Source organism: Dicentrarchus labrax, unplaced genomic scaffold (genome assembly GCF_905237075.1).
Source record: "Dicentrarchus labrax unplaced genomic scaffold, dlabrax2021, whole genome shotgun sequence".
NCBI classification, from domain to species: domain Eukaryota; kingdom Metazoa; phylum Chordata; class Actinopteri; family Moronidae; genus Dicentrarchus; species Dicentrarchus labrax.
In genome coordinates, this window is record NW_026136702.1 from 445,231 (window position 1) to 459,323 (window position 14,093).

At 40.8% G+C, this 14,093-nt stretch overlaps 1 protein-coding gene across 2 annotated transcripts; it reads left to right on the plus strand.

Moving 5' to 3' along the window:
- The first annotated feature begins 730 nt into the window (after positions 1-730).
- On the plus strand, positions 731-11,753 carry LOC127377982 (RING finger protein 122). 2 transcript variants are annotated; one of them, XM_051426376.1, is made up of 6 exons: positions 731-1,241; positions 6,535-6,691; positions 8,265-8,307; positions 8,399-8,440; positions 9,146-9,228; positions 9,751-11,753. In XM_051426376.1, exons 2-6 carry the CDS (start codon positions 6,582-6,584, stop codon positions 9,869-9,871), a joined length of 399 nt encoding a protein of 132 aa, XP_051282336.1. In that variant the 5' UTR covers positions 731-1,241; positions 6,535-6,581; the 3' UTR covers positions 9,872-11,753. The 2 variants fall into 2 exon arrangements, with proteins under 2 accessions (XP_051282336.1, XP_051282326.1); XM_051426366.1 differs by having other exon boundaries at positions 733-1,676.
- The last annotated feature ends 2,340 nt before the right edge of the window (positions 11,754-14,093 follow it).

A 14,093-nucleotide genomic window follows, 5' to 3' on the forward strand; every position in this document is an offset into this window, starting at 1 on the left:
CTCAGTAAACAGTTTCCTGATGAGTTTATGGTCTCAATCTCTAGTTTCAGTCTTCTTCCATACAGCATGATGACTCCACTTACCATCAGAGGCTGGGGGAGGTGGGCCTTCCTCTGATTATACAAACGTTGTGATGCAGAGTCGCCCCAAAACTGTCGAATCTATCTTTGCATTTGTCTTAAAATGTATAGGATGATTTAAAACAGTAGATTTTTAACCCACAAAATGCAGATTTTCATAAATTTGGTAATAATTTTAAATAGTAACAGCAGCATTGATGTGTTTCATTACAGTACATTCATATGATTCACTAACGGCTGAGGTTTTAGGGTGGACAACCTCTTTTACAATCATATTTACAATGAATTTTATTACCACAAACTAATTGCCACATAACTGACTCATGAAGCAGTCTTGGTGGATCAGCAATACCCCGTCTGAACCAGCTGAGGCCGTGATCTTTACACAAACAGGGAGAGAGTTTGTATAAATGATAGCTGCTATTGATCAATTCCACAAAGAATATGTAATCAATCAAACTACCTCGCAACTATCACACAACAGCCTCTCCCCACGCCTGTTTCCACATCTGCCTGTCTGCCATCTGCTCTGCAGCTACTTCAATAATAGCTTGCAGCTGCAAAGGAAGGAGAGGAGGGGGTGAGAGGTAAAGGGAGGGAGGGAGGAAGGAGGAAGGAGGGGGCGGTGAAAGCAGAGCTCTGATGCAGACAGCGAATCACATGAGCAGGGATCTGTTTACAAACTGAGGGCTGTAGACGAGAAGTGGAAGAAGAGAGACGAGGAAGGAGAGAGGAGGAGGAGAGTGAATGTGAGAAGAAAAATACCTGGATCTGAATTCACATCAGCCGCATTGTCTTCCTCCCAGCGTCATACCTGCTATGTTCTTTGTTCAGAGGGAAGAGATGAGACGCTGCTTTCCACAGGAACACTGAAGGCTGCCCTGTCTGCCTGCCTGCCTGTCTGCCTGCAAGCCTGCCTGACTGCCTGCCTGACTGGCTGACTGGCTGGTCGTGCTGCCGGGAGAAACCCATCCATGTCCTTCCCTTTGTCTCTCCATAATTGGCCACAGCAGGTTTTCACAGCCACAGAGAAAGAAGGCGACGTGGAGGTCTAAAAAGGAAGGGAGAGAAGAGAAAAAGAAGAGGAGGAAGGGAAGAGGAGACTCGTGACAATGTTTTGAAGGGGAGACAAAAAAAAAAAAAAAAGCAGCTCGGTCAGAGGTACATAACCCTAGTGTTGGATGGGATCTGGAGTGTATTTCCCCATACTGTCAGTTACATTGGGGTCTTTTTATCCACAAGGTTCTTCTTCAAGACTGTTTTCTTTGTCTGTCAGCGACAGAACAACCCTGATGCCTTTACAGTTGTTTGGGAGTCTAAATCAGAATTAATGGATGTTTGTGTCGCTGCAGATTGAGGTTTCAGGGGTTCAAATGAGCCCGACGTCTTCTTGTGGAGCTTCTACTCAGGTCTGCTTAGACCACAAGGATTGTCACTCACTGCACATCCACTCAGGGTAAACTAGTCTGAACCTGAAAAGTCGTGGAAGTAAAGCTCCTTCCTCTGTGGAAACCAGGCTTTGTTACATTGGAGAGGTCACGACCCCAAAGATATTCTGGGTTTGCCAACCGATGCATCCTGTCCAGTGGTGTAACGGTAAGTCTCCTGGAGCCCCGGTTGCATCTTTTCAGGTTCAAATAAGCCGAACAATGACTCAAGTCTCTACTAAGTGGAGATTTACACGTCATTAAACACACAAACTAGTTCCATTTCGTGCAGGCTTCGTCCTCTAGAGGGTGGCGGACCCCGCAAAGCTGTGATCCATTTATGATTTATTTATTATTTATGTTTGCCCAGTGATGGCAGTGAGGTGGCTAGCTAGCCCAGTGGTAGTCCCAGTACCACGCAGAAGATGACCAACGCGTTCCCGCTGCCTCTTCGACTAACACACGTCTGCTTACGGCTAGCCACTGGCTCACTGGACCACGGTCAAGATATTGGTCGATATTCGCTTCGTGTTGCCTTTAAAATCCCGTATAGACAATTTCAGGACAATGTAGGAATTAAAACAAAGGGAATCTTTATGTTCTCTCACTGACTTTAATCTATGTATTAATAGCAGAGAGTAATAATAGTTTGGGTATAAATGTGCTAATTAAAATGAATCATAAAATAATACTTAAATTCTTAATTACTCATCTATTTCAACTTTTTACACATGAAACAATAATACATACACATAACTGCTGTTCTACCTAAAATGCATTTGGCTGGACAGTCTTTAAAGCCTTTCAGTTTCATTGTTGGCGTAGTTGCTGCGGTTAGCCTTTATATAGCACAGTGTGGACGTACCCTAGCTCGGTAGCTTCCTCTCCCCCTCACCTGTCTGACGCTCATCCTCTCACATTCAACCTCACCTCCCACTCGCCGTCTGCTCCCCAGATGCTTGATGGGTAAACGGATAAGGGCTGGCGTGCGTACTCATAGAAGTAGAGTTACATCCGGGTTGCTACTAAGAACTTAAGTGACAAAGCTAAAGTTAGTTTGGTAATATATAACATGTTAATATTTAAAAGCGGTTTAAAAGGGCTGTTTAATAAAGATTTAAACTGGGAATATTTTTTATTTAATTTAAGATCGTGTTTAATGGTAAAGTTAAATAATTAAATTACATTGGTTAAATTGGCTTAATTTAATACTTCCCACTCATAAATCCCATTACTCAAAATAACCACATTTATAGAGGATTGTAATAGAATATAATCCATTATTTGGCCTCATAAAACTGCCACAGCTTGTGATGCTACAGTGACTTCCCGTTAGCTTTTTATTGGACAGTCCTACATGTTTCCTAGCAACCGAGTTACACATTATTAAAGTATTTTATTTAGTTTAAAACTAGTTAGTAGTTACACTGTAATGTGACAAGCTATTTTAACTCCAAACTAAATGGTTGAAACTGATTACATCGAACATTTTAAGTAAGACAAACATAATTTTGAGAGTTAAAACACTAAGTGACACTAATTTTATACTGTGAGAACAAATAAAGATTACAAAATTAAGTCAGTGTAACTTAAAATGTTTGATTTAATCAGTTTCAACAATATTTTGAGTCAAAATAACTGATCCGGTTTTACAGTGAAGGATTTCCTCTTTGCCTCTGCAGGAAGGTTTTCAGGTTACTTGCCACTCCTGTTTAACAGTGTTCAGGTACAGTCCTGTCCAGACTGCATGCATTTGCACAGTGGCCTACCTTTTAGCGCTCCACTATCAATGATTTACTAACGTCGTGCTAAGATTACAGCTGCCTCCTCCTTCACCCAAACCCTCTTTAACCCCCCACACACACTGTACAAGTGACGACTGCACCCTCCCGCTGTGACCTCTGTCCATTAACAAATGACTTTCTGAACCAGGAGGTCACCTGCACAGTTTACGTTGCGATACTGCACCTTAAGAAATAGTTAACTCCTGGTTGAAGTGTTTCATGAACAGCTAAAACGCCTCCAGGCTGAAATCAAACTCAGACGAGTAACTACTCTAAAAGTGGGAAGCATTCCTGTGTGACGCAAAGGTTGTAAAAGCTCCCATGAAAGTGCTCTCCAGTGTAAATATGTGTAAGATTTCTCTCCTGGTTTAGTCACTGAGCATCACAAGGATAGTGATCATAAGTAGAAACAAAAACAGTTCCGGCAACTTCTAATGAAATTATGTTGTAATGTAATACATTAGCTTTTATATCTACAATCAAAGGTAAGTTTTCTTTAAGTTTAGATTAGGCTACTCAGAGAAATTAACTTGTTCCAACTAGTTTTTCCACATTGTGTCAACACAACTCATCCAAATTTGTAACTTAAGTTTTATCTGAATCGGTAAATCAGAAGTGTTTTCTTGCATTTATTTAAGTGGTGACAGCAGCTCCACTGAATTACTTTCGGGGAGTTTCTGTTTGAGCTTGATTATTTTGGATTTGTGCCATACATATTTTACATTACACTCATTTGCCAAGCGCTTTCCGTTTAAACAAATAACTAAAAGACTAAACTATATAAACAAAAAAGTGGTCAATTGTTTACTCGCGTCTTAGTCAAACACGAAATTAGACATTAGTCATGTGCTCATATCTCAACTTTATCTAAATGTGCACACACAGTCTTGCAGCTCTACAGTGTGAACAGGATTGCGTTGCAATTTGAAACACGAGGCTTCGTAGATGCAGCGTGGAGCGTGTGTGCCAGGTCTTACAGGTTACACAGATATCTACAGCTCAGTGGACGCAAAGATTACAGAAAACCCTGAAACAATAAACGTACAGTGAAAGGCCATTATGGACGACCTACGTTCCACTGAGAGCAAAAGGCCGTATTGTAAGATGAAGATGTACACACACATATATACATGATTAGTTATGTCATCCTTTGCTCCTTAATTGTATCCATCACAGTTAGTTTATTTACAGAGCGATGATGCAACTTTAAAGTCAAGATTAAATGAAGAACACCTTTTTAACCCTTTACATCCCCATTAGCGGGTTAGGGTTAGGGTTAGCAACCGAACGGGGCTCAGCAGCCTCCCAGTGAACACAACCTCTGAGACAGACAGAGGACAGTTTGACGACAGCGGTACCGAGGTGATTTATGGGAGTTTTCCAGTTGGACTTGTTGCTAAAAGAAGCCAACTGTCACTAACTTGGCCCCCGGGGTGCCAGAAGCCAAACCCGTCAAAACAAAACACAATGGTACCTTATTTGTTTCCCGTCATCAAACTGTCGGATGCTGTATTTGGTCCCACAGCACTATTGGCTAGTCTCTCTCTAAATATGGGGAAGCAAACAGCCCTCTGATTTCCATTTCATTTGGACACTGACATACTAGCAAAGTGTTTGTTATTTACACATCCAGCAAAACACAAACAACATCATAACAGAGTTTGTTTGTTTGCTCCGTCAGTTCCTGAGAATCAAATCAGGCTGTTCAGCTGCTAAATGCTCCACTGCTGGTGGGTGTTGCTGGGCAGGTAGTGAACTGTGGGTTTATCAGAGCTGCCTGCTGTGGTTGGAAACGAGGCTGAGGAGACTGTAAACCCAAATAAATAAAGAGGCTAAAATGCTCAGCAGTGCTGCGGGGAAACTGCACAATTGTGTGATATGAATCTGTGGGTTTTTCACTAACTGACAACTGGCACATTACACATAGACCTACAGGAGTCATTTGATCCGTTGCATAATTCGAACCTTCAGCTGAAAGGTTAAAATAAACTGTTGTGGTCGACCAACCCTCAGGTTTGTAAGCTGGTGCTCAAGACGAGAGTGGGCTCTCAGGTTTGGGTAGAAAATAGTCCAATAATCAATCATTCATCAAGAAATAACACGGCCGCTCACCCACGCTGCTACAGATTTTGCTAAACATTTATGCTAACATCATTCAACAGCGAATAAACAATGCTTTCAAATTCATTCAGTCTTTAAATGTCACGAGTGAAACACTCACTTCTGCTGAGTTTCTAAATGTCACATGATGTAGGCCACGTTCCTGACATGTGAATTAACTGACTGTGTCTACTGGGGCTGTTCATGTCTAGAAAATTACATTTTCATATATTTTCTAAATGCATTTAAAAGCAGGAATGTGTATTTACATGATTAACAACAGTAGACTATATTCACGAGCGTCTTGTTCTGTGTGTGAAGACAAAAGCTACGTTCACACTGAACCCAAAACTGGTTTATTTGCTCGTATGTGACTCAGATTTGACAGTGTGAACAGCACAAATCTCAATTAATTCTGGTCTGGATTTCATTTGTGGTTCAAATCAGATTCATGTCTGACCTCAGTGTGAACCGTGGTTCCCAACACGGGGTCGCCAAAGCTTCATGGGGCATTACGAGGCCTTCTGGAAGAAACTTCTGTGAAGAAAAGTAAATATAAAGTCAAATAAATGGTCTAATAGAACAATGGTTAAGCATCAGGGACAAGAACGAATCCTTTTATATATATTGTATAAAAAGTTACCTTAACAGGAAATAATCTGCCTAAAATTCATCCAAATATCTAATTGTAGAGAAAACTTCCTGCAGTTACTGAGTTCACTGTTTGGGTTCATTGTACAGTTTTGAATATAATATAAAATATCTATAAAATATGTCACTGAGTCAGTTTATTAATGATAGAAAAGGATTGAGAGCACGTTCAAGTACTGAAAATAATGTCATTAAAATGCCCCCAACCAGCTCTCTTCTTATTAACCGTTTGACCTTTGTTATTATTGTTATTATTTTTACACTAAATTAAACAAATTGCTAAAATATAATAATGTTTTTATTGCGTATCTCTAATTTTCACCCTGACAAGAATATAAATCTGAGGAAATATTGCATTAAATCATTATCATTAAAACCATCTGTGATACGGTGCTGTAACCATAATACAGACCATAATACAGACCATAATACAGAGGTTAAAGGTCCAGTGTGGAGGATTTAGTGTTGCTCTCCGCTCTGTGTCCCTCTCAGGGTGCCTGTGTGACCTTGGACAGCAGAACGTCGACCCCTACTGCAAGATGACGTCCGAAGAGCTCTTCCACCTGCCGCTCAACGTCTACATCATCATCCTGGGCATCGGCCTCTTCATCCTCATGCTCAGCCTCATCTTCTGCTGCTACCTGTTCAGGTACGGCTGAAGAGTCAGAACCGCTGTGTACTAGATCGGTGGTAGCATGTTTCACTCACATCTGGATGATCAGACTGATTGATAACTGATTGATAACCTAAAGTGAGTGCATATAGCTGTTGGTTTTACCTGCAGACGGGCAAGAGGTCAAAACTATAACTAACATTTATTATATCTACAGAAACTAAGTTGTTAATATTAAAATATAATATTCATAGGCATGTGTTCATTGGTGTATAATTATAAACTATATACATAATAGTCCACCATGTTTCTACAGTAGGTAGGGCCCTTTCTCCTACACACTTGGAAGGGGAAGGTGAGGTGAAGGGGTTGTAATCTGCAGCTAATAATAATAATACAGATAAAGACAAAGACATTTATCTTATAAAGCACTTTATTTCTTTGAGCTACGCCTCTAGATTCCACTAAATCCCGCACACTGGTCCTTTAAAGACCTGAGGTTTAGTTGCTATAAGCATTCAACCAACTTTATATCCTCCGATCACTGGTGGAATATGTTTCCTAGCAGTGAGACTTGCCAGTTGGACATCATTTGGTGTCATTTGGCACGAGACAGTCGGTGTCAGTCATATGAAACTACCAGTTCAGCCGAAACAGCCTCAGTGAGCCGAATTATCGACTGACTTTGTGCGTTAGCAGAAAGAGTTCCACAGAGTTGTTTTTTAATATTTGAATGAGTCTTTCACTGCAGATGCCTCCTAAACACGCTGTGCATTGTCTGTTCACAAAGGTACAAGTGAAAGCTGCTGTTACACACAAGTGGGGAGAAGGTCAGTGTGCTGCTGGCAACTTCCAGGATTTCTGGAAAAACCTGTTGAAAGTTTTACGTTTGCTAAGGAGGTTATCCTTTGTTTAATTCATTTGCCTGCCAGACAGACATCTGATGGCACACACATGCATGGAAGGTTTCAAACTTTGAATATATATTGGATGAAATCAGTTGATGAATGATTGGATTTTGATATAAAAATACAAATAAATTGAGTTTTTATGGATTTATTTGGCATAAATTGTTCAATAGGGGAACAATATAACTTTGACATGATAGAAAACTGGGACTCCTTGACCTCTGACCTCAAGGTATCGGAATGATAACGGGTTCTGTGGGTCCCCACGAGTCTCCCCTTTGCAGACATTCCCACTTTATGCACTTTCTTCATGCAGTTTTTTTGCATGCGATATAAATATGTTATTTTCTCCTATTGTGTTTGAATATTTCTGCATACCGGGTCGTCGGGACACACAGCCCAGCTCCACTGAGCACACAGAAAATAGTAATAAAGCAGAACTTCAGTCAGCATTCTCGCACAAGGACACCTTCTCTAAAGTGTTATAGATCTGCTCGTGGAGAGCGTAGAGGCACAGGCTGTTACTTGAATCTGGCATTGTGTGAATTCCAGGGCTGTTTGACGCAGTATCTCAGCTGATTCATGCAGCATGACAATACATGTCCTGAGGAAGACAGATATGGAGCCTCTGGGAACATAATAAAGACATTTTATGGCTCTAAATCACAGCATGATGCCTTTGTGTTTTTTGTGCTTCACAGACTGAGGCGACAAGGTGCCAGAGAACAGTATGGTTACAACGAGGTGAGACTACATCCAGTTTAATGTCAAATTGTAATTCAGATTATATATATATTTTTAAAACTTTTTGTCACAAATCTGTTCCTGTCCACAGGTTGTTTTGAAAGGAGCGGGGAAGAAACTGAGCCTTCTTGGTGTAAGTTGAATTCAGAGTGAATGAATGAGTGTAGAAACAATACTGGAGCTGTCTAGTGACTAAAGTGGTTAAAGGGAAGTGACGGCTAATTTTCTGGAATAACATGGAAGTATTTTTCACTGTTAATGTTTATTTTATTATAGAGTAACAATCTGGCACATGTAATCAGGATGTGAGTCACTGAAGTTCAGAGGAGGGGAGGGTCATTACATCATAACAACAACGTTCAAATGCGGTTTGGTGCCAGTTCTGGTGAAACTTGTGGGAGATGCACTGGGAAGCACATTAAAACTACTATAATAGCTCTGCTCTGCAATAAACTCTTATTTTCTGACGATTATGATGTTTTTCTGAATGTTTCTCATCAAACTTCCCCAACATTTGCTAAATTAGTTGCAGATAGAAACATTACATTACACATTATTCACATTAATTAAGTAAGTAAGTTAGTTTGACATGTCGGTAAACATTTTCTGTCATTACCTGGAGGTTAAAAGGGCTGGCAGTACATGCAGTGCAGTGTTAGTATAAATAAGGATTATAGCAGTGCAATCATGGAAACTTATATTGATTATTAGGGATAATACAGCTGCTGAATGGATGCATTATGGTTGTGACTGGTTGAATCAGGATTTACTGTATTAACTGAAAACAGACGTGTCGGCTATGAACTGATTTCATAACCTGACGTTTCCCCTTTTTCAGCAAACGTGTGCGGTCTGTTTAGAAGAGTTTCGCAGCAGGGATGAGCTCGGAGTGTGTCCATGCACCCACGCTTTTCACAAGAAGTAAGTTCTCGTTAGGTGATTATCAAATGAGATTGGACTGAGAGTTGTCCCTTTATGTTTGACGCTCCACTGTCAGCGGCTCCACGGGCCTCACTCTTAAAACCACAGAATATTATTTTGGTTGGTATTTTGATTTCTTAAACATTTGTCGATCGACCTCTTGACTGAAATGTTGACTAACCGGTTCGAAGGAACGACTTCACAATGGATTTCTGCAGCTTTCAGTGAATTTCAGACAGAGACGTGGAACGACTTTCAGGGCTGCCCTGCAGAAAACGATGAGCAGATTCCTGACAACATATATCTTTGCATGTTTGAACCTGAGCAGACATTATGCAGCTGAGACCAGTTTTTGCCCTGTGGCGTAGGTGTGACACCTGCAACCTGTTTGCCTGTCTGTCTGACTGACAGTTTTCTACCTGTATCACCTGTATCTGTGTAAATATGTGTTTCTTGTGGTGCATAACTTTGCGTAAAAATTACTAAATGAGGTAACATCTATCTCCATCTGCTTTCCCCTAGGTGTCTTCTAAAGTGGTTAGAGATCCGCAGTGTCTGCCCCATGTGCAACAAGCCCATTTGTCGCCTCAAGCCGGAAACCCCGCCAGCACCTGAGCAGCCGCAGAGCCTCCTGGAGGTCTGAGAGGGGGACGCCAGTCCAGCAGCACCTCACACAGATAACTCTCACTATAGATGCAGTTTAAGTAATGCAAACATTTCTTGAGGCAGAGCTACTCATTTAATTATCCGAGTTAAACTGTTCAGAGCCAAAGAACCTACCTGGCAACCTATATGAGGGGAGATTATTTATTTATCGGCATTCCTGATGGGAGATTAAGGCTAACAATCAAGCCTAGATACTGCAATGTTCAGTATATAGCCAGATGCTTAAGCTAATGCACAAGTGCCTTAAAGCTGCAGGTCCTTTAAAGTAGAGCCCTGCACGGGACCTTCAGATTCCTCCTACTGGATTTCTGAACATTCGCGGCCACACATTAGAGATTTTCCTCTTGTTCCCGCAGTCAGTCAACAACTGAGTTTCTCCAGATGTCAGACATGTCTTGCTTTGCATTTGATTCGTAAAAACACGCTTTAATCGTCTTTAAAAACCGTCTGCTCCTGTGAGATTGCCGTTGTGTTAGGGTTAATGTAGTACTTCACTCTAAAGGCCACTAAAAGACACATTCAGTTTATTATCAAGATCGATTGTCAGATAGATAATTCCACTTCTTACTGTGTACATGACAATCTTGACAATTACTTAATGACGAGGATAAAGGCTTAAAGGGAGCTATGTTTCATTTAACTCCATATCATGTACACAAAGCAACGCTTCACTGTTGCTGATGAGTGTCTGAAATCCCAGTTTACTCCTCGTTATACATAAATTATGTAGGAAAACAATGAATGAGGGAACAATTGGGGACACAGTCCAGAACTGCCAAACTGAGATTGAGCCATAAATCCCAAGGTTTCCTTCTCAATCCTATGGACGACGTCACTAATGCTGCTTCCACATTATTGGTTAGCAGGAATGCTGCTGCCAGCTTTATGAACGGGCACCAGTTGAATACATTCCTCAGCCTGCTGGGAAACAGCAGTTAGCTTCACCCGCTGAAGTTTGATTGACGTGATTATCTGCTGTGGAGAAACTCATGACATCACCACCAAAAACACGTCACTTGCAGAGCGTGGAGACGCCAGATAGTTGTTCAGATTCCAGATAAAACACTTATAGCTGGATCTTCTACTTCTGCATCACCCAAACAGTAACGGATGCCACTGTTGTAACCAGACTAACGAGAATACTCCCGCCTCCGCAGCAGCTCTGCCTCTGAGAAATGTTTGTATGACAAACTACGGTCGTTTTTCAAAGACGACATGCAGCGCCACACGAACACGATGTAGGTTTTACAACAACTTTAAGAGCCTGGAGCTCGGAAAGAAGAAGACTCAACCACCAGCTCTGAAGACGTCTGAACCTCCTTTGGCTCGCCCCAAATGCAGAGACTGAAACAGAGGACGCACATGCATGTACAGTAACAAGAGTCGGGTGTATTTTGGCTGTAATCTTCCATTGTCTCCCAGTCAATCAGCTCTGTGTGTTGCCAAGCTTAGTGAAGGTTGTGAAGAGTCATACGGGATCTGATGCCTGTTCAAGCCACTCCGCCACTAAAATAACACTCATATACGTGGTATTTAAGTTATTCCTAGGGAACTGCTTTGTATCATTTCTGTGAAGGTATTGTGTTTCAGTGTCATCATTGCCAGTGGGACAGACTTGAACCGACCATCCCTCAATGAAATCTTAGCTCGCAGTGTCTCCACTGTAGTGATATAAATAGACGTGCTGCACTGATAGGAACAGCCTGTTTGAGCTGGTTTCTTGTCTGAGTGAGGTGCACCATAAACATTATCTGTATGTATCATGTAATATACTATGAGTACTGTGTAAATTGTAAATGCTTTTAAATTTTCTGACTTTAGAAAAAGAAAAAAATATAACCAGTGTTTTGATAAGGTCATTTTGGAGTCTTTCTTTAACAGTTTATTTATATATTATGATTCTAATATATGGGAAGGTTGGACCATTGTGCTGCTGGTGCCTTATCTTTATTGTAGGTGTGTTTCATAAAGTGTCGCCCCTGATATTCCATTTAGTAACTGATGGTCCCATTTAGAGTAAAACAGACCATAAAGCAGGGCATGCTTTAGGGCGGGGCTACCTTGTGATTGACAGCTCATTCTCAGTGAGTCCGTCCAGCTCAACGCACCAAACTCAGAATAACGCACACACACACACACACACACACACACACACACACACACACACACACACACACACACACACACACACACTCACACACACCTGTAGCTCATGAATTTACCAGCAGCTCACCAGTAAAAACAGACCAATGATCAGGTAAGTGTTTACCTATGTCACAAATGCTGTTTTCCTGAGACTGGATCCATCTGTGAAACTCTGCTTTAACTCTCACTGAAGACATGTATGTGTCACATAATCTTGTTCAAGGTTTTAAGAAAGTAAAAGGGCTCCAGGTCTAAAAATCAGAGAGATCAATAAAAAAAAGCACAAGACCACTGATTCCTACGAGCTATTTTATAAAGTTGACTGCTTCTCCCTTCCTGTAAATTCCCAGTAATCCCACAAGAGACACCCAGCTACAGAGCTGTATTTACCACTTAACTTAATAGTGCATTTATTCCACCTAATTCTCAATGGGGCTTCCCCCCCATCTCCACAAGTGCTGAGAATGTCTATAGCAGTAAATTACTCTCAAACATGGCCTCTGGTCCACTGTGGAGTCCTTCATGGTGTCGCTGGAACAAGTAAATACAAAATGCAGGTATGTCAATGGGTAGAAATGTGCACCACACACAAAGCTGTTGCACACAGTGAGCAGATGTCTGGAAATCCCCGGCTCAGTCGAGTCAAGAACACAGCAAAGTGTGTCATGAAAGGTTTTTTTCAAGGATGCTGATCTTCCATTGTTGACACTGACTAACTGCAGGACGCTTGAAACAGCTTGGACGTTAAAAGGTGGAAATCTCGGTTGACTCCCAAAAAACAAACGTCACGTCTTCCTCTGACAGAGAGAAAATATCTGACCTCAGGAAGTCGCAGATATGAGTGAGAATTTGTTGTTCTGATTAGACCGAGTGGAGAGGATAAAGAGGATTATCATGAATTGAGAAACTCTCGAGTCAAGTTTATACCTGAACTATAAAAAGAGTTTGTTGTGGTTGCCAGAACTTTACCGTAATAACTACAGCAGAACTTTTGCTTAAGTAGCTTTTAATTGTAATTTTAAGAGACAACTGACTTAATTTTTTGAAAACAAAATATCTATTAAAAAGTTCTTAATCAGGAATGTTTCTGTAACTTAAAAAACTAAGTTAGTGTCACTTAAATATTCTAGTAAAAGCTGCTTAATCGGGAATGTTTTTAGTTTATAAATAAGGATGCATTTAACTTATTAGTTTTAACTTCAATTCATAACAATAAATACTTGAGTTACTTCTACTGAAATCAAATATCTTTCATGCTTAAATTATGTGACTTAATAAACTTAAAAGGTTTAAATCAGTTACCTCAAACAATGCTGGACTGAAATGGTGAGTGAAAAACAGGAGTTTATGTGGCGTTTAAGTGCAAACAGAAGAACTTTCGCTTTGGAAAACTACAGAAAAGTTAACCTGATAGTAGGTTCAATGAGTGCCTGATAATAAACGCAGAGCTCAGACCATTAATGAGGAGGGTTGGTTGATACACGCCGCTCCATCTGAATGCATTAATACACTGACAGCAATAAAGGATGCTTTGTAGAAGCTGGAGGACTTCCCCGACTAATATTAGGGCTTAAGTTCAAAATGAAAACGCCACCGCTGTTGCCAAAATAAACACACACAATGTGTAGACTGTCAGTAGATTGGGGTTCATCTCTCCCAGATAACAGATTATTATGTGCAACTGAAGCATGACTTAAGTTTTTACCATGTAAAGAACAGTTTGGCCACATGAAAATACAGAAAAACTCACTCAGGAGCTTTAAATCTGGTTCCCAGGGCAACCGGATGCACGATGTGGATTTAGTTTCAGCAACACGATAACCGATAATTACCTGCTTCTCGTGGCCGATACAGATAATTTCACACACCTGAGGGTGAGAACGGTTGAGACTGAGTGAGCACAAACAGTTCTGACTCTCCCACAGTTCATTACACACTGGGGCTTTTATAGAATATTAAATCAATCAATCGCTTTGGAAAATAAATGATTATTAATATCAACTGAATTATCCAGATAATTTATAATGATCTCTCTTTATGTGACAGTAACTATG

Coding starts and splice junctions, on each gene's coding strand:
- LOC127377982 (XM_051426366.1), top strand. CDS start 1,652: ATGCATCCTGTCCAGTGGTGTAACG. Junction 8,308..8,398: donor AACAGTATGGTTACAACGAG/GTGAGACTACAT, acceptor TCCTGTCCACAG/GTTGTTTTGAAAGGAGCGGG. Junction 8,441..9,145: donor AGAAACTGAGCCTTCTTGGT/GTAAGTTGAATT, acceptor CCCCTTTTTCAG/CAAACGTGTGCGGTCTGTTT.